Source organism: Chionomys nivalis, chromosome 6, assembly GCF_950005125.1.
Source record: "Chionomys nivalis chromosome 6, mChiNiv1.1, whole genome shotgun sequence".
Lineage (NCBI taxonomy): Eukaryota > Metazoa > Chordata > Mammalia > Rodentia > Cricetidae > Chionomys > Chionomys nivalis.
Window position 1 is genome coordinate 42,855,146 of NC_080091.1, and position 27,472 is coordinate 42,882,617.

General features: G+C 50.3%; 2 protein-coding genes across 4 annotated transcripts in view; both read left to right on the forward strand.

Moving 5' to 3' along the window:
- C6H4orf50 (chromosome 6 C4orf50 homolog) overlaps positions 1-22,382 on the forward strand; it is an 83,554-nt gene extending 61,172 nt beyond the window's left edge. For 2 of the 3 annotated variants that reach the window (XM_057771099.1, XM_057771098.1), the window contains one exon: positions 15,009-22,382. In XM_057771099.1, coding sequence (XP_057627082.1) covers positions 15,009-15,095 — 87 coding nt within the window. In that variant the 3' untranslated portion in view covers positions 15,096-22,382. The remainder of the gene's footprint in view (positions 1-15,008) is intronic. The other variant, XR_009057233.1, reaches the window with a different exon arrangement.
- A 4,586-nt stretch (positions 22,383-26,968) lies between these two features.
- The window catches only part of Crmp1 (collapsin response mediator protein 1), a 53,158-nt gene continuing 52,654 nt past the window's right edge, over positions 26,969-27,472 (forward strand). The window contains exon 1 of the mRNA XM_057771768.1: positions 26,969-27,421. Within this exon, the coding sequence (XP_057627751.1) occupies positions 27,041-27,421 (381 nt within the window). The 5' untranslated portion in view covers positions 26,969-27,040. The remainder of the gene's footprint in view (positions 27,422-27,472) is intronic.

Genomic DNA, 27,472 nt, shown 5'->3' on the forward strand with positions numbered 1-27,472 from the left:
CCCTTGCTGCACAGCCACAGCCTTCCCTGGGGGTCTCCAGGTCTGCCCTCATGCTAAGGACTCTCCTTACAGCTGGTCTCTTCATCTCTTTCCTGATTCCTCAGACCTCCCTACCAGCTTCCTTGCCTCTCTAACTCCAGCTGGTCCCTGCTTCCCACGGCCAAGGCCAAAGTTGGGGTGCTGTCCTCACCTTGCACCCAGTGTCTCTCCGCCCAGACATGGCTCCAGAGCCAGAGTTCACTCTGTTCATCTCTGACTGCAGGCCCTTTGCCTTAAACATGTGTAAGGGGGCAGGTTGCCATAGAAACATGCATTTATGATGAGAAGATACAGTCAGCCTTCAATAGAAGCCCAAGCTGGGTGTGGTGGCTCATGTCTGGACTTCTAAGACACAGCACATGGGGGGCAGGAGGAACAGAAGTTTAAAACTATCCTCAGCTAAGCAAGGAGGTCAGGGCCAACCTGGGTTATGTGAGCACCTGCCTCAAACAAGTGGACACGGGCCCTAGTGACCAGCCCTGCCACCTTCCCTACCCTACCACTCTCCACACAGCCTAGGATTGCGTCTGTTTCTCCAGGTGTCAGGTCACAAGCTGAATGATCGCCACATCCTAGACAAGCTACAAGGCTCCCTATTCCTCCTCACCTGGACACATCATTAAAAGCATGGCAACTTGGAGACCATCACCCCTCCATGGTTTGCTCAGCCTGGTCAAGCTTCTAGAAGCCTGTACTCGGCTGCTCTGACTTCTGCTCCTGCTCTCTGAGAGTTTCCTTCCTCCCCCTGGCTTTGAAGCTCCCACCAGGAACACTGGGAACCTCTTCCGTTCCACCCCACTCTATCCTTGAACTCTCTGGCTGCTTTTCCAGGCTTGCCTCACACATACATTTAAGCCCCTCACGCCTGAACTACATTCCCAGTCATTTTCTTTTCCTTTAGGCAGGGTCTTAGTTACTCAAGCTGGCCTTGAGCTCATGATCTTCCTGTTCTACCTCCCAGCCTCACATCAGTAGCTGGAATTACAGGCCTATGCTACAAACCTTTGGTTAAGATTGCTTTCTACAGGTTTAGCAGACTGTCCCCTTCCCTCACCTCCATCCCCATTTGTGGTGGCTCCCATTGAAATGGGAGCAGAGACCCAGATTCCGATCATTGCTAGCCTCTGATTTCCACGGTGCTGACAAGTGTTGTTGTTGTTTTTACTCGTTGGCTCTTTGAGGGTCCACCGCTTAGCTCCCAAATAAATCACATGCATAGAGTATTATTCTTTCTTATAAATGCCTGGCCTTAGCTTGTCCTGTTTCTAGACACCTTTCCTTAACTTAAATTATCCCATCCACCCTTTGCCTCTGACCTTTTTCCTTCTCTTACTTCTGTGTTCTTTACTTTCACTCTTACCCCATGGCTGTGTGGCTGTGTGGCTGTGTGGCTGTGTGGCTGTGTGGCTGTGTGGCTGTGTGGCTGTGTGGCTATGTGGCCTGGTGGCTGTGTGGCTGGGGTCCTGGTCCTCTTTTCCATGTTCTCTTACTCCTCAGTCTTCTCTTTCTTCTTGTATTTATTCTCACCACCTGCCAGCCCTGCCTATTCTTTCTCCTGTCTAGCTATTGGGCAGTCACCTCTTTATTAGGCCAATCAGGTGTTGGGGACAGGCAAAGTAACACAGCTTCTCAGAGTTAAACAAATGCAACATAAAAGAATGCAACACATCTTTGCATCATTAAATAAATGTTGCACAGCATAAACAAATGTAGCACATCTTAAAATAATATTCTACAGCAAATGAGGGCATCCACCATTATTTTTACTCTCTTGTTCCAGTGGTCCTAAGGTGAGGTAGGTGGCAGGTGGCAGGGCAGGGTGGTGGTAGGTGTCATCTCCAAGGCAGAACTCCAGGGTTACGTGAACTGTAGTTGATCCAGTGACCCCTCTTGTGAGACCTAGCCCTGGACTACAGGATCCTGTAGTTTGTTAGAAGCTTTGCCTTACAAGTAACTCTAACCCCAGTGAATGAGATCTGTCTCAGGCTGGACCCAGGGTGAGGTGGGATCTTAGGACAGAACCCCCTCCCAGTTTCCAAGGCTCCTACCTCAGGATTGCACTACCCAGAGCCTGTTCTTCTCTTGCCTGCTCAGACTGTGTCCCCACCTCTAGGTCAAACCTGACCCAGTTATAGTTCTTCTCCTTTATCCAGCCTTCTGCCCCAGGGTGGTTCCAGAGACTTCTCCATCCACTCCTGTCGGCACTTTCCCCTTTCCTGTTAACAGTGAATAAGATGATAGAAAATGCCAAGTGCCAGGCTCTGTGCCTGGCTCAGGTGACATCAGTTGGTGTCCTGTATCATTATTGACAGACCCAGGGTTAAGTCCCGGCTCCCCTCTCCTTTGCTGTGGCCCTTGAGTGAGATGCACCTCTTTTGTGAACATCAGATTCCCATCCATGCTCAGTGGTTATCGAATTTCCCTGCACTGCTGCTGGGCTGTGCAAAATAAAAACTAGCAGCCTGTGTAAGGGTTTCAGTACTTAGAGGCCCCAGAGAACGCCTGGCCCTGTCGTCCCTGCAACAGGCAATGCTCTGGCTACCATCCAGAAAGCAGCTCATTCACAGGTCCCCACGTACAGAACTCCATGAGTTCCCAGGGAGATAATGCGTGCAAAGTGGTTTGAGGATGCTCAAGTACTCTGCAATGTTTATGATGATTATTGCTAATTAAAATTTAGGACAGCCTGGAGAGAGGCAGGAGTGAGCTACAGATCTACCTGCCTCTTTTAGAGACCTGAATGAGAAAGTTGCATGTGTGAAGTGAGCTTGTGAATGACTCTGGTGTTCTTGTTCTGAATCCTCACTCAACCCTGGAACATGTAATAAGTGGTCACTCTGGGCACTTTCTTATTCCCTGCTTATCCTCAATGGCATTGCTTGCCGAGTGAGAGGTGCTGAGCTAACAATGACAGCTGACCTCCCAGCAGGGTGGGATGGGAGTATTACTTAACCCATGGAGCATCTCTACAGATTTTGCAAAGGGACCATAGAGTTAGTCACTGGCAATTTTTCTGAGCATCAACTCTCGGGACAGAGAAAATGAGAGGGTCCTTTTTGCCCATGTTGGTGTTGGTCCCTAATACTCTGGGCACCTTCTTTGACTCCTGCTGACACTCTGGGCTCTGAGAGCCTTGTCCCCAACAACCTGTCTCTCTTGCAGCCATGAGGTGGGCTAGCTGCTCTGTTATCTTCCATGTTTGCCCATCCTCTGAGCTCCCAACCCTCCTCTGGCCAAAAGCCAGTCAGCTGGGGAGGAGTCTCACTTGGTGCTACTGATTCCGGATGCTCCGTTTCCATTGGGAGACCTTTCGATAGGACCAGAGAGGTAATGTCTTTCAGATTAGATGAGAGCTGACCCCCCCCCCCCCCCGCGTCCTGGTCCCCTCAGCTCGGGTGTCCCTTTTCCTTTCCTCCCAAATCCTGCTGTGATGGTTTTTTTCCTGAGAAATGGAGGACATGCCTGTCCCAATGAGAATCCATGGAAGGGAAGCCTTGAGTCTGGGGGTCTGTTCCCCTCCAGGCAGGGCTGTAGTCTGGTCCAGCGATTCTCAGGCCTGGTTGCACAGGAGGAAGGTGGGAACTTCATCAGATAGCATATCTGAGTCCCTCAGGACACTCTGCCCACCTGACCTGCAAAAACACGGTTGATACTTTCAGAAACCCTCAAGTGGGAGGTGTTAGCGTGCTGCCAGGCATAGGGACCCAACATGGTAACTGCAGAGGATGCTGTAAAGGAGGATACATTGAAGCCACAGAGGCTGTCTAGCAGTTCCCTTAGGGTACCCTCCAGATGCGCAGGCAATAAGTGTCCATTTTCTTCAGCCAGCTGGGGTATGCTCTGCCCTCCTACCTCTCTTGCTCCCTCAGCAAACACCCTAAGGCAAACATCGCAAGTCAACCTTGGATCCAGCACGGCCTGAGCTCCGTGCCTCTTTGGCACCTGCCCAGACACTGAGTGTGGTCCTGGGTCCTGGGTCCTGAGTTGGTCAGGAACGTGGCTCAGGAGCAGAACTACCCCAATCTATACATGTGACATTGAACCAACTGCTCAGTGCCCCACTCAACCTTCCTGAAGTCAGAGTCCAGAGCCTGCTGGTCCCTCAACGAGCCATGCTTTCCTGGACTGTGTAATAATCAGGTGTGGTGACGGGTGAGAGGCTAGCTCCTCTTTCACATGTGGCTGAACTCTGGGGTCTCCTGCGCGGTCTTTCCCCGACAACACGGCTAACCATGTGGTTTCTCTCTCACATGCTGCCCTTTCCTTCCGAGCATTTCCCTCAGGGCCACAAATCATTTCTTCTTCGTCACCATTGTGTCCCTCTAGCCCCAGCTCTCCGACGAATGGCCCGCGGCCTCTCTTTGCACTCTGTATGATTTTGCCGCTGCTGAGCTGTGCCTGGGCTTCTGCCAGGCTGCAATGATTTATGGGAGTTGGTGGAGGCCCGGTGACTCCCAGTGACCTGTGCAAAGCAGGGCTTGTGGTGAGTGCAGTTGAAATGTGGGGATGCTTGATAATTAAATGCTTTGCTGGGGCTGGGTGTACACTTTCCAGACTCGAGAATGAAATGCGGTGGCTCTCGGGGGAGACTGGGTTGAGGCTGCCCGTGCTCTGGCTTCGGCAGCTCAAGGCTGTTCTTTCCGGTTGGATCACTAACAATTTTTGTTGGTGGTGGTAGTTTTTTCTCCCTTCCTTCCTTCCTTCCTTCCTTCCTTCCTTCCTTCCTTCCTTCCTTCCTTCCTTCCTTCCTTCTTTTTTTTTTTCATTTAGGCTTTTCTGCATGGTACAGTTCAGGTTCACAGATATATCTGGGTTTAAATGGGAGATTGTCTAGTGTTTGCAGCCCTGGGCTGGCTGAGCAGGGCTGTGTGAGGAGGCTGCCTATCAGCAACTTGCAGGAAATCTCAGTCCAGTTCTCCTTCCCTTAAGATGCCTGGGGTGGGGAGGAGCTCATGGGGACACCTGCCTTACAGAGAAAAGGAAGATCCGGATTCCAGTGCTGATCTATCTGTTATCCCCCAGCTGGATGACTCCGAGGAAGTTACTTAGTGTCTCTAAGCTTGGCTTCTTCATCTAGAACTGAGGGCTGAATGTAGTAGGCATCACAGAATTAGAGAACTTTATGGAATCATGTGTGGTCACCAGCAGCAGAGCCTTGTGGGTGTATGTATCCTGGAAGTGCCCTTCTTAGACTGAACTTTTCTTTGTTGGGATAATTCCAGTTCTGCTTTTGTATCCTCCGGCCTGTGGGACAGAGGCTTTGGCGCCCTGCGGCACACTCTAGCCAGCCTTCCATTGGCCAGTGCAGCTCTCCTAGGGCCTCAGGCACCAGCCTGTCCAGGAAGCAGAACATCTCAATGGTTTTCTCTGGTCTTGCCAGATGGTCCTTAGCGTCATGATTTCTTGTAACAGGAGTGACTTCCATCCTTACCAGGACACTGGCTTCTCTGCCTTATGCCTCACACTTGGCTCCTCCTCTTGCACCTACCTGCATGCACATTCTGACTTAGGCCTCTGGCCTGTAGGAACCTAAGCTGTGACTATTGTGGAAGAAGGAGTTGCCTTTGCCCAGAAGATGCCCTTGTTCCCCTTGGTGTCTCACAGAAGCCTGTCCATCACGTGGACTGAGGGAGGAGGCCATAGATTGGTCCAGCTTTTTCTCTTAGCTCTGCTTTGTTCTCCTCAGTGGGTGGAGCTTAGATGCAAGGCTGTGTCAAGCAGGATAGCTCCACCCCTCTCAAAGATAATTGGTCGACTGTCAGAAGACTGACTGATACCAAGTCAATCAGAACTCTTGCAGGATCTGCCTGTCTCAACTACCTAGAACTCCAAACTAATTGAAGCTGGGCAGGGTCTTGTGTCTGAGAGAAAAAGCCACAGGCCAGAGAAAGAGGGTGCAGTGGTGGTCCTCCGTGGGACAGGACCCAGTCATAGTCTGAAAGCCTAACTCTACTCAAGGTAGTCCATCCTCCCCTGGCAGCCTTTCTGGAAAAGCCAGTTTGTTCCTAGGCAACTTCATTCACAGGTGGCCACATTGTATGGACATAAATATAACTGATGCATCTCAGGAAAATACATGGCTCCCGGTCTGGAGCATTCCCAGAAGATGAGTGGGTGTGGCCTAGGAGGAGCACTCGAGAAGAAGAGGAAAGAGGATGAATGGGGACTCAGGCCTCTTCTCGGGGCTTTTCCGGCACCTCCCTGACCCTCGCGACCACCTAGCTGCCCTCTGTTTCTTAGGCTCACTGTCTTCAGTGTGCTCGCATCTCCTAGATCATCGTCTGAATGTCACAAGGTGGCTGCTGCAGCTTCAGACTTCACGTGTCTGAATAGGAAAGGGAAATGCATGCCTCTCCTAGTTCCTAATGCTGCATTGTTTCTCATTGGCCAGAATGGCCAGAAACTGCTCTGAAGCCATTTCTCCCAACACGAGTATTTTCCTTTTCAGCATCTCAGATAAGAGGCAACTGGGAAAGGAGGCTGGAAATAGCTGTGAGTTAGCACACAGACTGTGTCTTTCCTGGTGGTGTAAGAACTCTCAGCACTATAAAAGAGCAAGGGCCTCTGAGTGGCAGAAACTGGATAAGACTAGACCTCGAGGTATGGGGCTGGGGCAGAGTGGGGAAAGAACTTGACACAGTGACAGCCCCAGCTTAGCGCTGTGAAGGACTGCCGCTGACCACACCTTCTGGAACCTCCAGTCCTGCTATTGGCTGGAGGAGGTCAGGGTAGCCAGACTGGAAGCCAGTGAGAGGCGCTTATATGCTCAGGCTTGTTGACGCTGCAGCCAAGTATAGAACATAAAGTGATGGGGTAGGTGACAGACACTATCTCAGGAGAACTCTGTGATGTGTCCTCGAAGGGCTGGGAATGGTGAAGTGGTGTGAGTTTCTGGATTTCAGTATCTGGGGTGAGGCTTTTATTTGCAAACAGGCAGATCTCAGGCGGCGTCACTCACTCAGGCGCGTAAAACAAGCTCAACTTTCCCACACCTAAAGTAGAACAAGAATGGTTTCCTTTAGGGCTGCAGAGTAGGATGCCAGGCTGTTGAACAAGCGAAAGGTATAAGTGCCATTGTTCGCGTTGCTTTAACTAGGTATGCTGAAATTGGAACAGAAGAAGCCACAGTTAACAGTTAACGTTTGCAGCTATTGAAAGCTTCCAAAAAAATAAATTTAAGTGATGTTTACTTTGTCCAGGAAAAAAAAAAAGAGAGAGAAGTGGGTAAGAAGAAAACCGAAATTCATAAAAACAAAATTGCTATTAGCTTTCTGGCCTGTGTCATTTTTATCCCCCTGTGTACGTTTCCTTGTAATATTTATGGCCATGATCAATACCGAGTTTTATGAGCTGCCTTGTTGGATCTGGATCTCACCGCCATTCTCCCTGTGGTCAGTGTGGTCTTCAGACACGTCACCTTTCACGGTTGCATAACAAAAAGCAACTTTGACCCCTTTGACCCATCATTGGGCTGCTCTTCCGTTCTATAATAATGCCATGCTGATTGTTATTATTTATGGATCTGTCTTTGTAGAAAAAAAAGCCTATTTCTGGGAGGTAGTTAGTTCTAAGACACATCCATGCCTCATGCCTACGGCTGGTTCAAAATATCAACCTGGGACAGGAGTGAACCTACAAACTCAGGGCTGGAGGAAGCCTGCTTTGTGTGTTCCCTCTTGGCAGCTGGGGTTTGCTCATAGTGTCCATGAGCGATTTATTGCCTCGTTTCTAGAGGGAATCGATCTGCCCCAGCCCCAGTGTATGTAATGAGATTCAGAGCCCCGCCTCCAGGACAGACCCGTGAATTAAAGCCGAGCTTGGAGACCAGGAGAGGGGAGGCAGCCCCATGAATCTTACTATTGATGCACAGATTAGGGCATGTTGAGGAAAGAACACTCTGTCTTTATCTTCTCAGTGTCTCACTATTCAGAAAGCTCCCAGAAGCTGGGGAGCAGCACACCTAGTTCACAGTGTGAGCTCTTTCCCACTGTACGCCAGTGTGTCACCCCGCCCCCGTGACCCCAAGAAAAGTCACTGTAGGTTTGCACTGATTCCAGTTCAGTTACTCACAGAGGCCTCGAGAGTCGGCTTCGTCCAACAACCTTGTGGGTAGGGATTATTCCTCTCCATGTGCAGATGGGGAAACTGAGGGAGCCTGCCTAAGGTGCTAGGGGTAATAAACCTGGAGTTCCTTATCTTCAATTGTTTATAAGGTCAGCAACTTGTGGAAGAGGTGGCCTTGTGTGGGTGAGGGGCAATGGCAGAAGACTCCCCAAGAGCACACCTTTCTTATTCAAACCAAAGTGAATCTCTACCCTCCTTCCCAGGGAACCCACACCCTTGTAGCCTGGAGACCCCCCACACCATTCAAACCGGTCAGTCTCAGGCTATCCCAAGCTGCTCGTCTAAATTGGAAGATTGGAAACCCTAATAAAGGCTTTCTGCTGCTGCGCCTGCCTCCTGCCTGACCCTACTGCTCCCCATGTGCCTCCCTCCTCCTCTGGGGAGCCATGAGTAATAGCCTGCCGTCTCAGGCTGCTGTCTCTGTGTCTGTGCTGTTCGCCTGGCCGATTAAAACTCACGGGCACTTTACCGTCATGCCTCTGATATAAGGGCACATGTATTTTTGTTTTTGTTTTGTTCTGTTTTGAAAATTTGGAAAAGTTAAAACAAAATGCCTTTTGTGCTGTTCTTCATAGAGGTAATCTGACGTGGTTATAAAAATTTTTTGATCAAGACAGTTCTTCTTTATCAACTTTTGAAAAATTGGTACCCTTCTTTTGTTCATTCGTGTACTTGTTCATTCTCTTACATATACAGTCTCCCATAATGCATACACGCATGCACACATATGCATATACAGAGGGGTGCTCAGCTACCCCCTCCTGTGTATGTGTGTGTGTCTATGTATCTGTGTGTCTGTGTGTCCTATCAACCCTTCAATCATCAATCATGTGGTTGGCTCAACATCAGCAGTGATTTCAGTTTTAGGGCAGACCTCATCTGAGACTCAATTACTAGACCTGTGCCAGCTCCTATCGTGGTTGTATTCTGTGCCCTGCCAGGGTCTAAGAGCAGCAAGAGGCCCATGATCTGCTGACCATGTAGCAGGTGAAATGGATCACTTGAGCAGACAAAGACACCCTATTTGATGCTCTGTCCTTATTTGGAAGAGACTCAGAGCACCATTACCTGGCCTCATCATGGTGTCTATGGAGGATAGGAGGGTTCGGGCAACCACGCTTCACTATTCCAGCCAGAGGCTTCATAGTGCATTTTCAACACGGGGTGCACTTAGAGGTCATCATTTTCAACACGGGGTGCACTTAGAGGTCATCAGAGCCACAAATAAGCAGGAGGTGCTGTGTCCCTCCCCACTGGCTGGGGGATGATTGTCTCGGGACTCTGAGGATGGAAAGGTACAACTGACTGAGCCCAGGATCGGAGAAGTCTTGAGTCCCATGTTACTCATAAGGTAAGGCTGTGTCCTCAGCCAATAGGATGGAGAATCTGGGAATCGGGAAGATCTCCCAATGGAGAAAGAGGACAGGAATCTCTTGAGATGGGGCCTAAAAGCAAAACAAAAACAAAGACAAAACACTGTTTTACACTAAATCAGCATGAAGGTCATTCTTGCCCTTTTTCTATGCTGGTGTTCCTTTCTATAGAAGTGTATATCAAACACCGCTTGGTTTTCACTAATCTCTTGCATTTGTTATTATCTTATTTTCAGCACGGCTTTGAGAAAGGCCAGCAAACTCCCCACGTTCAATAGATAGAAGGGGAAGAGGCCCACAGTCTTGCAGGGCTGCCTGTTGGAGAAAAGCGGAGGTGCCACTGATTTCATGTGTGGTGGGTGGGGCCAGACATCAACAGACCAGTCAAGAGCAGCTACAGGGAAAGACTTCCTTTTGATTCCTCTTGAACCCTAACAGCGCTTCCTGCTCATGGTTGGGTGCATAGAAATGTGGACGCAGCCCAGGTCTCACTCTAAAGGGGGAAATAATAGGTCATTTATTCTGAGCCAAATTCAGGTTGCCCCAGATAACACTTTTCTCCATGGAAGCAGTTTTGTGAGCTTTTGTAGTCAGAAAGAAATCCGCAAACCAAATGCATTGGAGGGAAGGGTGGGTACACCTGTTCCAGCCAGGTAGGGAGATCTCTGCTGTAGGTCTCTGGTGCTATCTGTTGGCAGCCTTGCCTTAGGTATCCCAAAAGGCTTTCCCTGACAGTCACAAGGATGTCAGGTCAGAGAGGTGGCACAGAATGACATGGCTTTTGTCTGGGTGCTTGCGGGTCATAGGAGTTCTGGATAAACGTGAGCTGGAAGTGAGGTGGAGACAGTGTTGGCTGGAGAATCAGAAAGTGATTTTGAGTTTGGCCTCTTGCTCTTTGGGGGCCTGTTTCCTGAACTACCTATGTACAGAGGATTCTGGGTGGTCCCATAGCAAGAACTAGTCTGTTCATTCAGACACGGAGATTCATACCGGCCCTGCTTTTAGCTGAGTGCAGACCAGGAACACTGACATCTGAAGAGAGGAATTAGTAACCCAATGGAGTAGATGGGGTAGGGACTTAAATTTTGAAGCCTTGTATTTGAGGCTGAGTGGGAATCATGAATCTTATGTTTGATTTCCATTATTTGGCAGAAAAAAAAATGCTGACTGTTGTTCAAGGAATGTCTTGAAACCTGCTGCCTCAGAGGGGAGTCTTGTTAAGTTGACCGGGGTTTAACTTGTTTAGGTCCCTCACTGTTTATACTTCCCCATGAGTGGTTTCTCCAGGACTTGAAATGTTTTGTGTGTGTCTCTGAGCCTTGCTTAAGGGCACCCAGTCCTGAGTCTTCCAGGCTTCTTCTAGCTTCTAGTGTCACCACTTCCTGGATATGGGACCTGGCTGTATAGTCAGAAGCGTGGATAAAGATGTGCATGCATCTTAGGTACCAATAAGAATCTGAGTGTGGCAGCTGTCCAATAGGACACCGGTGCAGGGAGGTGCCCGCAGTCCAGGCTTCTGATATGGCATGCTTTGACCTGCTAACCCTCTATCCTGGGACAGTGGGCTGACTCCTACATGGTGGGTTCCTAGGATCAGGCTCTCTTCGGTGCTCCCACAGGATCCTCCTTGAACTCTAGGCTCCTTACTTCCATACCCCATCACTGTCACTAGAGGGGCTGGTGCCCCTCCGTCCTAGGAACTGCAAGCACCAATCCCTAACACCTGGCTGTGTCCAGATGCTGAACTGAGCCAAGGATTGGGTGACTAAGCTGGAGCAGACATTCTGGGAAGCACTGGAAGGACTGGTGGAAGTGAATAGCCTAGGCAGACACAGAAGGGAGTTCAGTGAAATTCCAGGCTGCCCTCTGGGCACCCACGGTGGCCCCAGTCACAGCAGGGAGTTCAGTCAAGACATAGAAGGGCTCAAGTTTTCAGGACATGCAGGAGAGTCAGGCGGGGCTAGATATCATGGAATAGTCTGTATGTCTTGGGAGGAGCTTGGCTGTTTCCTCGGAGCAGTGCAGTAAGAGAGAAGGTGGTTTGAGGCAAGGTGATGACATCATCCTCTTTCTAGGAATTCTGGCAGCTATGTGGAGTAGGGAGGGACCAGCCTGGGAGCAAGAGCCTGCCAGGAAGCTTCCCCAGGCAGGAAGTAGTGGTGGCTAGGCTGGGGTTGGCAGTGTGGAAGAGAAAGTTGGGTTAGAGCCTCCAAACTTGTATTTGGTTGCCTGCCTTCCTTCATATTTTTCTCTTCTTTCCTTCTTCCCCCCTCCTTTCCTCTCTGCCTCCCTGCTTCCATTCCTTATCTTCCTCTCTCTCTACCTTCCTTTCTTTCTTTTTCCCTTCCTTTCATTATTTCTGAGAGAAGGTCTCATAATTAAGCCCAGAATGGCCTGGAACTCACCATTTAGCCCAAGCTACCCTTGAACTTATGGAAATCCTCCTGCCTCACCCTCAGAAGTGCTGGTGTGAGCTCCGGGCTGCTTTTCACCTGCTTTTCACGGTCTGCTGGGGTTTTGATTTGAGAGATGCCTCCATCTATGTCCCCACTGAGATTTGTGACCTTGTGATCCAGTGAAGCAAATGGTGTCAAGGTCAGGCACATTCCCAGCCTCCTGTCGGGCTGCATTCTCTTGCGAAGGAGCTGTCTTCACAAGGGTCTGGCGCTAAGTAGGGCATAGACTACTGTCCCCATTTTTGGCCTCATTTCCTGGTACCCCAGGGCTTCTCCCTCCCTATCATGTGGTTGCCTTCCTGCCCAAGCCTCCACCATGGTGTGCTCACACAGGTCCTCCTTCTTTTGACGATGCCAGGAGGCTGAAGCCTGGTATCAAGTTCAGGAGTCCTCTTGATATTCGCAGCCACCATGCAGGGTGCTCTCTCCTTTTCACAGGCTTCCACCTGCCATCTCATGAGGGTCTTCCAGGTCCTCCATTCTCCCACTCCCCACCACCCCAGTGTCTTTCCTAAGACTTCATTCTGTAGCCATTGCGGTTCACTTGGCCAGCAGCCCTCAAGGCCAAAGTTTCTTGGCATTGACACATAGGCACGTAGTAGGTATTTAATAGGGAACAAATGAGTGAGGGGGAGGGAGGAAGGGAATGAATGAGTGCGTGAATAGGTAAAAGAGAGAAAGAGAGTGAGGTCAGCTAGTAGGCAAGTGCTCTCACTGTTCCATAGTCCTGGGCCCTCAGCTAGAGTCAATCCTGTTGGTCCATGTCTGAGCTTCTTCCCTCTTCTTACAGCCCCTTGTCACACAGTGGGCCCGAGGATCCTTCTCTCTGTCCTTCAGGTACCTGGTTGATTCTACTCCACCTGAGGGCCTTTGCACTCTGATGCCTGCGACTCTTTGCCTTGTTACTCTCCATGGCCTGGTCTCTTTGGTCACTGGGGTTTCAACTCAGATGTAACAGCCTCCGATCTCTACTGACCATGCAGACTCCTTTCCCCACAGCTTTTTATCTTGTTACTGAATTCCGGATGGTTTCCTCACATCTGTCTTTCTGTCCACCACATCTCTCTTTATCTTTGTTTATCTGCCATTTAACCTGCTGAGAGAGGTCTCATAAAAGCTATTCCAACATTTTTCTTTACAGGGGCATGTACATACGTGTGCAAGCTTTCACATACACACACACACACACAATAACTGCTATGAGCTTCTCATTTTAACATCCTTTCTGGAATCCAAATTTTATCCTGAAACTGAACCTGTGAACATCCCACATGGACTTTGGAGGGGACCCTATGGTCTTCATTAATTCTGTGTAATATTGTATATTTCTTGGTGAATACAAGATCAATGAGAGAATTTAAGCATGAACCCTGTGTGTAATGTAACCTAGGGGTGACGTTGTCTTGAGCTGTCAGTGTAAGCTAGGAGTGATGCTGTTATTCAGCTCTGTCTTGGGACTGTGCTCTGTGCTCAGAATGGAGCCAGTCTCAATGCAGTGATACCCAAGTACCAGGTGCTGAGGCTACGAGGTACAGAATGCTCAGAGCCCTCTGGATAAACAGACCTCTGGGATCTATCCTGCGCACAGGGTCCAAAGAGCTATGAACACTCCTAGGACCTGAGCACTTGTGAAGCTCCACAGAGATTCTGATGGAGAGGGAATTCTCGCCCCAGAGATCCTGCAAGGTCAAGGATTCGCACTGAGTTTATTTTTTGTCTCACTCCCCACCCCCAACATGTGATATAGCACGCAGGAAGAATGCTATAAATACATTTTGAAAAGCAAAGCAGTCTGCAACCACCTACACACACACACACACACACACAGAGAGAGAGAGAGAGAGAGAGAGAGAGAGAGAGAGAGAGAGAGAGAGAATGAGATCTGTACTACAGGACTGAGCACTGAGGGTGATGCTGGGGATGACAGTCTTGTGAGGGATGCAGCTCAGACTGTGCTGCTGCTGTCCAACTCCACAACCCCTCAGCATCACAGCAAAGCTGGCCTTGGTGATGTCAGCTGTGGGGCTGGCCGCGGAACTGCACGGGGATGCTCTGCTCTGCTCTGGTAGGGTATCACTCTTCAGGGGTCTCCCTCTGGGCTGTCACACTGCCCAGATATTTGAATGAATCTGGCAGCTTCCCTACGGGCTCCTCTCCAGCCTGCATTTCCCAAACCCCACTCAATTTGCACTATCTCCAGCCTCTTGTGTGTTCTCTGCCTAGAAAACTCCTATGGGTCTCTGATATCCTGCCCAGATATCACAATCTCTAGGAATTCACCAATCCCCATAGTTTTCTTTCTTATTTCTCCTTCCTCTCTGAATCCTTATCATGCCCAGCACCCCTCCCTCCTCCAGCCACACAGCCCCTCCTCTTTTCAGCTCTCACCATATCAGCTTCTCTCCACAGGACCCTTGCCCAGGCTGCCTGGCAGTCTCCTCTCATTCATGTTCCTGTTCTGCTACCTTCATGGTTCCTTCCTGCACCCGCAGTAACTGTCCTGATTTAGTACAGCTGTGATATCCCCACCTCTCACTGTTTCTTCCAGCTCAGTGGAACCGCCACAGGGTTGTCTGTATCCTCTGAACCTGGCACCAGGCCTGGCAGAGGCTAGAATCTGATAACTCTGCCAACAGAGCAGTAAATACACCCCTGAGACCCCATTGCTCTCTTCCTTTGATCGGTTCTCAAGCCTTCTTTGGGCCATTGGCCTCCACGAAGGCCTCATGAACACTAGAAAGCCTGTGTGCACCAGACTTGATCATGTAACATTTTCATAGAACAACACCCATGGCTCATGGACACCTCAGTAACAAGGCTGCTCTCTGAAAACACCACGTAGCTTCTTTTCCAAATATGAGCAGCTGGAGAGTTGTCTTGCAGGCCCTGTGCATGTGGAGATTCAAGGCACGACCCCAGCAAACTGAAGGCTGGCTCATCTGGACCGCTCTCAGTGGTGGCCACACGGGTGGCCTGCTCCCTCCAGAGACTCATCTCCCTGCTCTCCCTGTTACAGGAAAGAAGACAGCACCATCAGGCACATCATGCTGGCAAAGACGAATGGCTGTCCCAGGTGACCAATGGAGCAGAGGTGGCTCTGTGATTTACAGACCTTTCAAGAGCTGAGCTACAAGCCGCGTCACCACCCTGTCCCAGTCATCATGAGGGGATGTGTCTCTCTGCACGAGGCCCATGAGAGCCTCAGAAATCCCCGGCATTGGCATGGGGCAATGGCAGGATTCTGGAATTTGGAGTTTCCCGGCTGGCTGTGTCACTTGCACAAATGACTTAACTTTTTGAATGTCTCCTTCTTAACCTGTCTGGGGAGTCTTTCTCCCATGTATGATGGATGGCAAGTCATTCTGACACTTCAGGATGGTGACTCTTGTGTTGGAGCATCGTGGTGTTTGTGAACTATCTTTGGCTCACCTCCCTGATGTCATTCAGGACTTGCTGTCTCGAAGCACACACCGTATCATTGATGTCTCTTCTACCTGCAGTAGGTCATGAGGCCTGCCAAGGATGGTTATAAAGTGACCTTGGTGATGGTCTGGACATCATGGAGGTTCTACAGAGTCCCAGGTTGAATGGAGGTCTCACCTATACTGGGAATTGTCTAGGGAGAGTCCCCCAGATGTCATCAGGTTCTCAAAGTAACAGACTCAGCATCAAGCAGGGATGGGAAGAGAACTCTACAAGGGATCCAGATACCTGCCTCTGCCCCTACCTTGCTGGTGACCCTTAGGCTATTCCTTGGCCTCTAAGGGCTTCAGGTCCTCATTTATGTAGTGGATAAACCCACATGCTTTCAAGTTCACTGGCAGCTGCGACACCCCCCTGTCTGGCACCATGGCTCAGTCCCTCCTGGTTATGAGCTCTTTTGCTGGTTTCTCCTAAGGAACAGGTTCTGATTCATGGGAAAGGCTCCAGGTAGCCTCTCTGCTTCCAGGAAGAGGGAAGAGAACTGCTTATCCAAACACAGGCCACTTCTAACAACTGTGTCCTCTACTTGCCCCTTAGGAAGTCACAGCATACCAAGCAAGCAACCCATACCAATGCCTTGTCCCATTTCTGTGTTGTTATCCAGGGGCTTAGTTTCCTTGAAGGGGTGGGGTATTTCCCTTCAAGGGTGATGGGGCTGGCTGGTTCTGGCAGATGGGTATCCAACAAGACCTTTTGAGATCTACGTACTCCCAGACGATACAGGACCACCAAGATTCTGCTTGGATAATCCTCCGGGAGCCAGCTTCCTAGCCTTGCTGCTGTGTGTCCAAGTGGAGGGTAGGAGATAGGTAATTCAGTAGGGATTTCTTGGGCTTGTGAAGAACCTGGGGCTTTGGTCAGTGAGGGAGGAGTGATAGACATAACCTATATGCTCAAACACAGAATCTAGCCCACAGTAGACACACAGGCTACCCTCGGAGGGTCTGGCCAAAACCCTGTCTTTGTGAGTTGTGTTTTTGATTAGGCTGAAGGTACAGAATATAAACTCAGTGTTGTAACCATTTCAGCCCTCCAGTTCACTGCACTGAGCACATCCACACATTCAGAGTTGTGCAGCCATCGCCTCTACCATCGCCGGGGCTCTTTTGTCTTCTCAACTAAAACCCTATGTCTGTTACACACTAGTTCCTCTTCTTCTTGGTCCAGACCATGACAACCCCAACTCCATGTCTCTCTTGTCTGATTGTCCTAGGGACTTCATATAACATGTGTCCTATAACTAGCTTCTTGGTCTGTACGATGTCTCCAGAGCCTGCCCATGCTAAGTTATGCAGTAGAATGCCCTTTTATAAAGCCAATCCCGCATGTATTGGCCACATTATTTGTCCTCTCACAGAGCAGTGACACGGGGATCTCTGCTATCTTTTGAACGTGGGACCGGTGCTGCTAGGAAGGTGAGCACTCAGATATGCTGATATATTTTATTCCTGTGTGTGCGTGCGCGCGCAAGTTAACATTTAAAGCCGAGACATTCCCTAGGAAGTTTCTGGAGAACATCTGGGTTCTCCAGAAAGCTGTGGGATCTGATCACTTTGCTCCTCCAACCCCTTGTCTTCTTGGCCACCATGGGAGCTGTGTGAGGCTGCTCTGCTGTCTTCCAATGGCAAATATCTGTCCGGGTGCCTTGAGAATAGACTATTCTCCTCAACCCACTCCAAAGGCCAGCTGGCCGCCACCTTGCCATGATTCAGTGATGGTCTCTCAGCACTGCATGTTGCAGTGGCGGTGAAGATATCAGAAAGGGTCAGAGCCTCAGCCTATGTATGCCCCAGGCAGGGAGTGATGCCACCATGCTCCCTGGGATAGACTGGGCCCCACACTGCCTATCCCCACCTCAGGACAAAGCTCTGAGCTATTTGAGTCCCAATTCTGTCTGTCTCATGGAGGAACACTGGAGGGAGAGCCCTTTCTCTGGCAGCCTGGAGGAGCTAAGACTGAGGGTGAAGTGTGTTTGGAAGGTGCTGATAACAACTCAGGCCAGCCCTGGAGGCTGAGTGTGCATGGAGTGCAGAGGGACTCCTTCCCTGTGCTGTAAAGTGGAAAAGGAGGCTTGCACAACCTAGGACCATTCCCAGGACTCACGAGGCCTGTGGGAAGTTAACTTGGCATATAGCAGGTACTCCCTAATTGTTGCTTCCCAGTCAGTGGGGTCGCTTCTGAGGTCTCCCAATCACTTTCCCAGAAAAAGCCAAGACATCTAGGAAGCACCCTGGCTTTGGATGTGCCTGCCTGATTTGAATTAGCCTGTAGTGGGCATCCTCCGGGCCATCTGCATAGTCTTCCCAGTACCAGGAGGATAGACTTAGAAGGTATCTGTTTTATAGTTCACAATCAGCCAAGCCTGTGCTTGGCGTGGTGGCACTCATCTTTATCCTGGCATTTGAGAGATATAGAGGCAGGTGGATCTCTGTGAGCTTGAAGTGAGTCCCAGGCCATCCAGGGCTATACCGTGAGATCCTCTCTCTATAATACAATTCTCCAAATACTTCTTCCACAAGGAGGGGGCACAGGTGGCCTTTAGTTCCTGTTGGCTCACTCTGGAACTCGCAGGCACTTGACGCCGTGACGTAATGCTTTCCAGATCTTATTTATCTATTTAACTAATGGCATTGACTAAGAGTCAGGCTAGCCCCTGCAGCAGGAACCCACTGTGGCCAGCCGTCGGTGGCTCTGCTACATGCTCCATTTGAATAGTGCTTCTCCATGACTTTGCCTTCAAGGGGCATCCACGGCTGGATGGGGGGGGCTTCTTGTCTTCCTGGGCCAAGTTCTAGGTGGTCTGCTTGTCCTGGGGTCCCACTGGTCTCTCCTCCCACTCAACACTGATGCTGTTGCTTCCTCTTTTCCAAAGCCTGGATGGAGACATATGAAACATCCTCTAACTCGAGGCACCCCTGGACCACACATGGGGGATCCTTTGAGGTCAGACATGGACCCAGCAGAGCCCAGCCTCTTCCCCTTTGGTCTTTGGATGAGATAGGGCACAGATGGAAAAGGCTCTTGACAACTTACATTCTGTGGGAAAAGACCAGATTGGTGCTGTTTGACTTTCATGTGCTAGCTAGAAGACAGAGACCACCTGGCATAGGAGGGGTGGAAAGGATTTAAAGCCAGAGCCACAAGGCTTCAGCGAGCAGTCTGAAGCTCTGACACTGAAGACACCCCACTAGCCCATTTTCTCACCTGGCAGTCTGGACCCTAACACAGCCATCCACACCAGCATCTGCCGGGGGCACCAGTGAACAGGCTGGGTATGGAAGCGCTTTGCAGACCTGAGCACAGGAAAGGCGCTTTGTTCAGGCTGATACTTTGGTGTGCGTGTATTGCGTACCTACTGTGTGCCCTGTGACCGATGTGATCTGTCTGCCTCGAGATGATTTGGAAAATGTCCCTGGACTGAGAAGGATTGCCTGTCAGATGGCTGTACTACACATTCATAGATCATGACTAACAACAGCCAGGGAGTTGGCATGGCAACGTTTTCCCCTGAACTGCAAGGCAGTATGCTTAAAATAGGTATGCTGGAGGTGTGGCAGCCACCGCCGAGACAGATAGCTCTGCAGCCTGAACTGGGTGGTAAGCTCAGGGTGGCCATGTCCTTGTCCTTCCCCAGCAGGTCAGCAGTGCAGGGACTGAGATGCCCGACCCAGGAGCATCCACTGTGGATTCTGGAGAAAGCCTGGGATTCACTGTGTAAACCTGTTTCCTTCGTGAAGCCCAGAAAACTTAAAGTGGGACATCCTTAGCCAAGGGGCCCCAGATGGGACTGAGCCCGGTTCTGATCTCTTGTGGACTACTGCCCAGCAGTGCCATAGTGCAGCTGCTTCCAAGTGAGGATGCGGCTCATTTTCTTGTGGGTTTCAATGTGAATGGCATCATTTAACACCGAGGCTGAGTTCGAGTTCTCCTTTTCTGTGGAATTCATGTGTGGGATCCTCCTTGGGAAGTCCGGAGTCCTGGAATAGCTTGGAACTCTTACATTGTGGCTGGACTTGTGCAAGCGGGGTTTGACTTGGCCTCTCCCTACTTCTCCAACGTTCAGACCAGCAGAACTGACCAGAAGCTCATGAACATGGGGTCGAAGATGCAGCTCGGCTGGTAGAGAGTTTGGCTGGCGCGTGTGAGGCCCGTCCGGCACTGTATACCCTGTAATATGAACTACTGTGATCCAGAGTTCCGGGGATGGAGCAGGAGGATCAGGAGATCAACTTACCTTCAGCTGCATAGCAAGTTTGAAGCTTCCCTGAGATCTTCAGATACTCAAGAACAAAACACAACAAACCATGAATTGAGCAGGGTGTGTTGTTACATGTCTGTTACCCTCGCATCTAGCACTGGGGAGGATCCAGAGTTCAGGGCTAGCCTGGGCTGTGTGAAATTGTCTGATAATGTTCCCGAACCATCTGTGGTGAGATTCATCTGTGAGTCTGGTTCATCACCACTGCAGAGGATGGGAACCCAGGTCTCACACAAGAGTGCCCTGCACTCCCTTTGCTCCGCAGGTGATTGAACGAGGTTAATAATTTCAGGGACTGTTTCTCCTATAAGCTCTGAGCTGCCTGAAAGAGACTCATGGCTTGTGCTTGTTTCCAAGTGGAGGGGCTAGAAGGTGAGACTTTCCTTCTTCCCTCCCTTCCTTCTTGAACCTATCCTTCCTTCCTCTTTCCCTTTGTTTCATTTATTTTTCAGGGTGGGGTGAGGTTGAGACACTCTCATTGCTTTATATAGCCCAGGCTGGTTTTGTACCCCCTGATTCCCTGCTTCTGCCTCCCAAGTACTGGGATTGCTGACATATGCCACCCCCGACTTGGAAAGTAAATCTTTTCGAGGCCTCAGCTTGTCAGAACAGGGCGCTAGACGGTTTTGACATCTTTCTGATGATCCGTGTGTTCTCCTTGCTGAGACAGTGGGTGCTCGGCTCACCTGCAGAGGTTGTCCTGGTTGGGACCCAAGCAAGGATGCTTTGGGGAAGCTCTGAGAGAGGCAGCTGGGGAGATAACGATCCACTTTCAGACAGTGAACCAATGTCGCCCCCCCTCACCCCCATTCCTTGCCCCAGATGACACTATGGGCTTCTCCTGTGCTCCGTTGTATTTATTTTTTACTGTCCTCTGGGAAAGAAGTGTGCAGGTAGGAAGTTCCCATCTTTGAAATATTTCTAACCACAAGGCAGCTTGGTGACTTGACTGTTGAGGCTCTTGTGAGCCTCGGTATGTCTTGTGGAGCCAGAACACACAGTGAGAGATGACCTTCAGTTCCCTGGGACAAGTCCTGATGATGGGATCTTGGTGGCCAATCACTGCAGAACTACCTGAAAATCTAGGGAATGTAAGGTACCTCTGGCATCTTCCTTGCATCCTGAAGTCTTCTGGGCCAGAAACGCCATGAGAGACAAATCTACCAACTGCTAAATAAACGGCAGCGAATTCCATTCCTGCATTGGTGCCCCTGGCCAAGTGTATCCTACTCAGCTGGGGCATAAATAATACTTTGAGATTTTCTGGTGCCTTATAGAATCAGAAGGGAAAACCCCAGAGTCTTGCTGGCACCTTTAGCTCCCTTCTCCCTGTAATGACAAGTTCTAGAAAAGGTTCATGTCTTGGAAACAAAGTCATTTGGACTAAGTAAGTGCACCATGAGATTGAAGGGCAGTGTTTTCTTCATTTCATCTGATCTTCAGTTATGCTCTGATTTCATAAGTCCTAGCTGCCCTACAATCTGACTCTGGCATCGTGAGAAGACTGAACCAAGACACAAGAGTAAGGCTTTCTTCAAAAGCATGGTTTTTGGGTGGCTGTTTCCATGACCAAGGGTGACCTGATGGAATATTTAATGATAAGCAAAAGAGAAGCAAAGAATGGATGAGATTCATTGTCAAACATGGCTGAAAACTTGATTTCAATTCTCTATCATTTTCTTTCCAACTGAAGTAATACAGTGTGTGTAAATACGACCTTGGACTAGTGGTGGAGGAAGTGGAAGCTGGGTCAAGGATAATTCTCACTTAGAGCCTTCACTGGGCCAAGTACAAGGCCAGCAGGGGTGGGAGGGTTAGTGAGAAGCCAGATCCACACCCTGAGCTCGAACTCTGGCCGGGCCACCAACCTGCTGTGGAAGTTCAGACTGACTCTCCCAGCCTCTCCAGGGCAACAGGGGAGGTGGGTGTGAGGGTTAGTCTGTGTTTCTGAAAACACTCAAAGAATGTTGATGGACACCAGGGACTCCTGTCATTACCCTGAAAGCAATCTGTAGGCAGACACCCCTGAGCAAGTCAGAGCACACACAGGCTACCCCTTTGAGCTGGGGACTAAAGCTTAGGTGTTTCCCAACCAGCCTTTCATGGCCAGTGAGGGAAGGGAAGAGGAATCACTGGCTGGGTTGCTGAAGAGAGTCCCTGGCCTTCTCAGCCTTTGGGGGTGAGAACTAGGAAGGAGCAGACATCACAGGACAGATGTAAAACACAATAGCTTTTGAGAGATTGTACACATTCCAGCCAGGTGGAGGGTTTACAATAAACTTACAAGCCACTGCTAAAATCTAAAAGGACTTTTCCACAACTGTGTTAGCAAACCCAGGGTCAAAATTTTGGCAGGCCCACCATGTCCCTCTCCCGGTGAACCACTCTGGTTCACAGAGCCATGGTCCAGTGACATGTAGAACCCTTTCCTGTTGGGTGCTATCCAGCAGGACCCCAAGGGATTGGCAGTGGCTGTCCCATGCCTGTACTGTGGCGAACAGAGTGATGGGTATTTGTTGGCCCCTCCCATCACCACTCAGACCTGTGTAACTCAGGCTCAGTTGCCCCATCAGGATTTCTGATGGTAATTCCGTCTTGTGTAAATTAGAGCAGATGTTCTCTTGTTATGCAGAAGTATTTTTCTATGTTAGTGAAATGTATACTTTGTGTAATTTTGTACATTCAAACATATGCTTTTTTCATGATTAAAGTATTTTTTTCCCTTTTAGTGTTTGGTGATGGGTTCATTACTGAATTTTGGAGGTCCTGGTCTAAGTAAAAAGGCAGTGAGTTCAGGACTCTCCTTTTCTGGTGGGAAATAAACTATTTTCTTGTGAATCCAATCAACTCAGTACGAACAATGGGATAATACCCTTTACTACCATGTTAATTTCTTCTGGCCAAGAGACTAATGGTAAAAGCCAACACTTCTACATTTTTTATACTCAAAGTCCTCCTGCCTCTACTTCCTGAGTGCTGAGATTACAGGTCTGAGATCCCACCCCCCAACATCCATGTCTTTTCTAATTCTGGCATCCAGAGCCTGAAGTGGGTCTCAACACTCAAGTGTTGGCAGAATGCATTTCTGTCGGACTCCAGAGAAGAATACATATTCCTGCCTTTTCCCCCATGGAGAGGCTGCCTGCCTGGCTTGGCTTGGGATTCCTCCTGCATCTTCAAGGGCAGGACTGCAGCATGCATCTTCTCTGCTCCTGCTGTTACATTGCCATCTCATTCTGTCCCTCGGCCTCTTGTTCTTGTTTTCACCAAGATATTGTCCCACATCCTCTTCATCTCCAGATCTTTAAGCACACCCCGAATCCTCATTTGGCATGTAGGTTAATACATGGGTCCAAGAGATTGTATGAACATCACGGAGCAGCTTACTTCTGTGCAGTGTATTCTGGGTGGGAGCAGCTGGAAAAGGCCAATATTTAGATCTCTAGGTCTGCAGCTCAGACTGGCCTGGCTGTATATCTCTGGTTCACTGTAGGAAGCTCCCCTGCCCGCTCTGAATTTCTCACATCTCAGATGAGCCCATCACTTTGGCTAGAAGACTGACAAAGAGCAGTATACCCCTGACAACAAATTGCAGTTCCATTTTCCAAAAACATCCTGCCCTTCCAACAGGGTCTTTCTGTGCAGCTCTGACTGGCCTGAAACTTATTATGTAGACCAGGCTGGCCTCAAATTCACGGAGACCCTACTGTCTCTGCCTCTCTAGTGCTGGGATTAAAGGTATGTGTTACTATGCCAAACAAAATTTTCTTTTGAAAAGTTGTATTTTTGTATTTATTTTGCATAAACAAAACATCTGGAGTTGGGCTTGTCCCCTCTGCTACACTCTTGACGTGTCCCTCTCTGTTGGTGCCCTGGAAGGCTGCACAGTCTCCAGGGTGAGTTCCAGGTTGGATTTTCTCACATTTCTAGTGTTGTTAATTTAGGTCAACTTTTCTTTGGAGGACTGAGAGGTCATAGCTGTCTACCACAGGATGGGCTTGATCCAGTATCCTGGATGTCATCTTCCAGCCACTGTCTCCGGCTCCCTGACAGCTACTGGTACATTTTTAGCTCAGATCCTGCCTCTGTTTTCTGCCCCCAGTTCTCCGCTCCACTTACCTTACTGACTTTGACTGAAGAGATGTCACAAAGAAGGCCTCTAACAAACCTGACTAGAGGGTGTCCCAACCTACTTTTTTCCTGGAGCACATGAGAGATAGGTTTACAATGTGGCCTCCTCAGCACAACAGCCTAAAGGTGGAGGTGGCAATGCTGCCACTGGCATGGCTGAAGGAGTCAATGGTGCGCAAAGTAGAGCATTCACAAAGAATACACAGTGCCAGCATTTGATGTTCCATTCTGCAAGGGAGGAAGGAGAGATGACTGGCCCAGACAGTGACCACACAGTGGCGCCCAAAAGCTGTCCTGGGTGACCAAGGTTTCACTAAGGACAAGAGTCTAACTCCCATGTCCACACTCATCTGATGGTACCTCCCTCGTCCTTTTCTCTCTCCTCTCCCAAGGGACCATCTCAGTCAGACATTTTGGGGAAAGGGCTGATGGTTAGAATGCAGCCTCAGCAGGAGACTACGTTTTAGCATCCCAACCGTCTCCTTGCCATCTGTGCCTCTAGGCAAAGGATTTAATCTCTCAGCCACATTTTCCTAATCTGGAAAATGAGGCTAAAATAGCACCTTCAGGCTTGCGGGGGTGGGTGTGGGGGTGGGAGTGAGGGTGGGTGGTACACAAAGCATTCTTGTTGGTAGGGTGCCCCAGGCAGGTGGTAAAGTGGAAACTGATTTTCCTCGCTTCTGCCTAAACAGAATGAGTGCTTCCTCCCATCGTGCCCTCTACGTTCACAAACTGGCTGGTTCTTTCTCCTGAGGGAAGGGGCTTTCTTTTCTTTTAAAAAAATCTATTCACTTATTCTTTCTTAAAAAAATTATTCATTTATTCGTATGTGTGTGAATCTTCATGAGTTTATGTGTACCGCATGCACCTCGGAGAGCACAGAGGCCAAAGGAGGATGTCATGTGCCCTGGAACTGGAGGTACAGGCATTGGTGAGCTTCCATGTCAGTGTAGGAACAAGCAGGAGCAGTAAGAGTTCTTAACTGCTGAGTCCTCTCTCCAGCCCCTTCCTTTATTCCCTTTAAAAGATATATTTTGTTTTTTTACTTTTGTTTTTGTATCTGTATGATGTGTGTGCCCCCTCCCCCTCTCTGTGTGTGTGTATGTGTGGGTGTGTTTGTGGGTTCCCACAGAGCCCCCTCTCTGTGTATGTGTGGGTGTGTTTGTGGGTGCCCACAGAGAGACCAGAAATGGATGGTGTATGTTCTCCTGGAGCCGTAGTTACAAGCAGTTGTGAGCCACCTGACATGGGTGCCGAGAACTCAACTCAGGTCCTCTGAAAGGTGGCAAGTGCTTTTAATTTCTAAACCATCTCTCCAGGCCTAAGATTTTCTTAAAAAGCAATAAGGTTTCCCAGCACCATCGGCAAGGCTGGAGAGACCGTGTCCCCAAAATGGTGACCATTGAAAAGACTCTTCCTGAGGCCAAGGACTTTATAAATGCTTTCCTGTATCTCCAGCATTGGTCCCTGTCAAGTATGGGTGAGTGGAGGAGGAAGGAACTTTCCAACTGTGCACTGACCTTGGATGATCATGAAGTCCCAGGCAGACAGGGGCAGGCAGCCACATGAAGTGGACCAGGCAGGCAACTGTTTGCTTCTCCATTTTCTCAATCTGACGACTGAAGGACCCCACTTGCAACACAGACTGCCTTGGTCCAGGTTTCAAAGGAACACAAGGTATCAGCTGATGTAGAACCTATGTGGTAGAGTCTTCAGGCTGTCATCTCAACAATCATGTTCATTGTGCTGTCTACCTGGGATTCTCCAAGATTGTTCACAGAGTTCTGTGACCTTTCTTTGGGTGCTGAAGGGACAGCTCCCGGCGCTGTGAAGCCAACTAAAGGACAGATGCTGAATCAGGCTTCCTACTGCTTCCCTCCAGTCCTGACTGCCAGTTTGGACTTGTCTGCCTAGGGGGCTGGCAGCTTGTGAGTCTTCAATCCAGAAAGCACAGCTGAGATTCCAGGGTCCCTAGGCACTAGAATCTAGTCATGAATAAATGAGGGAACGGTGACTGTTGCCTGGCCTCTGAGAAGGGGAAACCCTGTCTTCACGCTACTTCCTGGTTACAGGAGCCCCCAATTCTCCAGTATCAAGCTCCAGGCACAGCTAGAGTGGACTGTACTCAGGATGGGGGAGTTGCCCATAGATGGAGGCTGTTGACCGGATGATTGCCTGCTGTGTGTGTGTGTCTAGCTCTTCCCACTTCTCTTATGTCTGGTGGGGATGTGTGTGAGTTCCCTGTCAGCAGTCTACAGGCTGGTATGTGTGAGTTTGCCTTTGGTACTGTGTGAAAATTGTCCAGCCAGAGGTGTCTTTGGCGTCTGTATCCAACACGTGTGTGGGTCATTGGTTCACGTACAAGCATCTGGGAGTTAATACTAACATGGCCCCCTTGCTGCGCAGTAGGGACCTGTTCCTGAGTTCTGCATGCTACATCCCTGTATCATTTCCCCTTAGAAGGTTGGCCCTTAAGAACAGGATTTCATTATACACTTAGCCCAGTCCCCAGCACCTACACTACTACCAGACCCTCTTAGGCAATCAGTGTAGTAGTGTTGACTAAGCCAGTTGGGGGTTGGATGTGAATGCCTCTGACTGTGCACGCAAGTTCATTTAACTTCTGATTTTTGTGATAGGTGGGGTTGCCTGACAGTGAGAATCTCTGGTGTGTGTGTGTCCATGGTGTGTCCACTGTCTGAAGGTCCCTGATTTGGGTATGTACTAGCATGCCTGTGCAACTCTGGTGTGTGAGGTGAAGCTTCACCGTGTGTGTGTGTGTGTGTGTGTGTGTGTGTGGTGTGCGCGCGCGCACCGCCCCCACCCCATCTCTGTCCGCATCCTGCGTTCCTCCAGGAGGCGGAGAGCCGGGTGTGTGGAGGGCACTGCGGCTCCGCCGCCCGCCCTCCGTGCTGCGGCTCCAGAACGTCACCACCCTCTCCACCCCTGCGGTCCCCGCCCTCGCGATCCTTTGTAGCTGGCGGTGGCGGCGGCCCCGGTCACCGCAGGCCCCGCCCCCGTCCCGCCCAGACCCCGCCCCTCGTGGGCCACGCCCCAGTCTTCCCTCCTTCCCTCCCTCCTTGCCCGACCGCAGTCGCGCTTGGGCCGCCGCGGGCCCGCACCGAGGCGCGCAGCGCGGAGCCAGCGGTGGCGAGGGCTGACCGCCGGGGACGGGGATGGCGGAACGGCGGCGCGCGTGGAACACGGAGGACGACCTGCCGGTGTACCTGGCACGGCCGGGCAGCGCGGCCCAGACCCCGCGCCAGAAGTACGGCGGCATGTTCGCTGCTGTGGAGGGCGCCTACGAGAACAAGACCATCGACTTCGACGCCTACAGCGTGGGCCGCCGCGGCTCCGCGCGCACGCCACGCAGCGCTGGCCGGCCCGACGCCGTGGGCCTGCCGTGCCCCGGCGGCAGCGAGGACACCGCCAGCGATGTGAGTGAGCCCTCTGGCTCTGCTGTCAGCTCGCCAGGAGATCGTGATGACAGACCACCGGCGTTGCGCATCCGATGCCCTGCGCCCCGCGACCTGCCCCTCGGTCGGGACAATGGCCAGGTACCCTCTGGACGCGTGGGCCGGACGTGGGGGGCGGGGCCCTTGGAGACC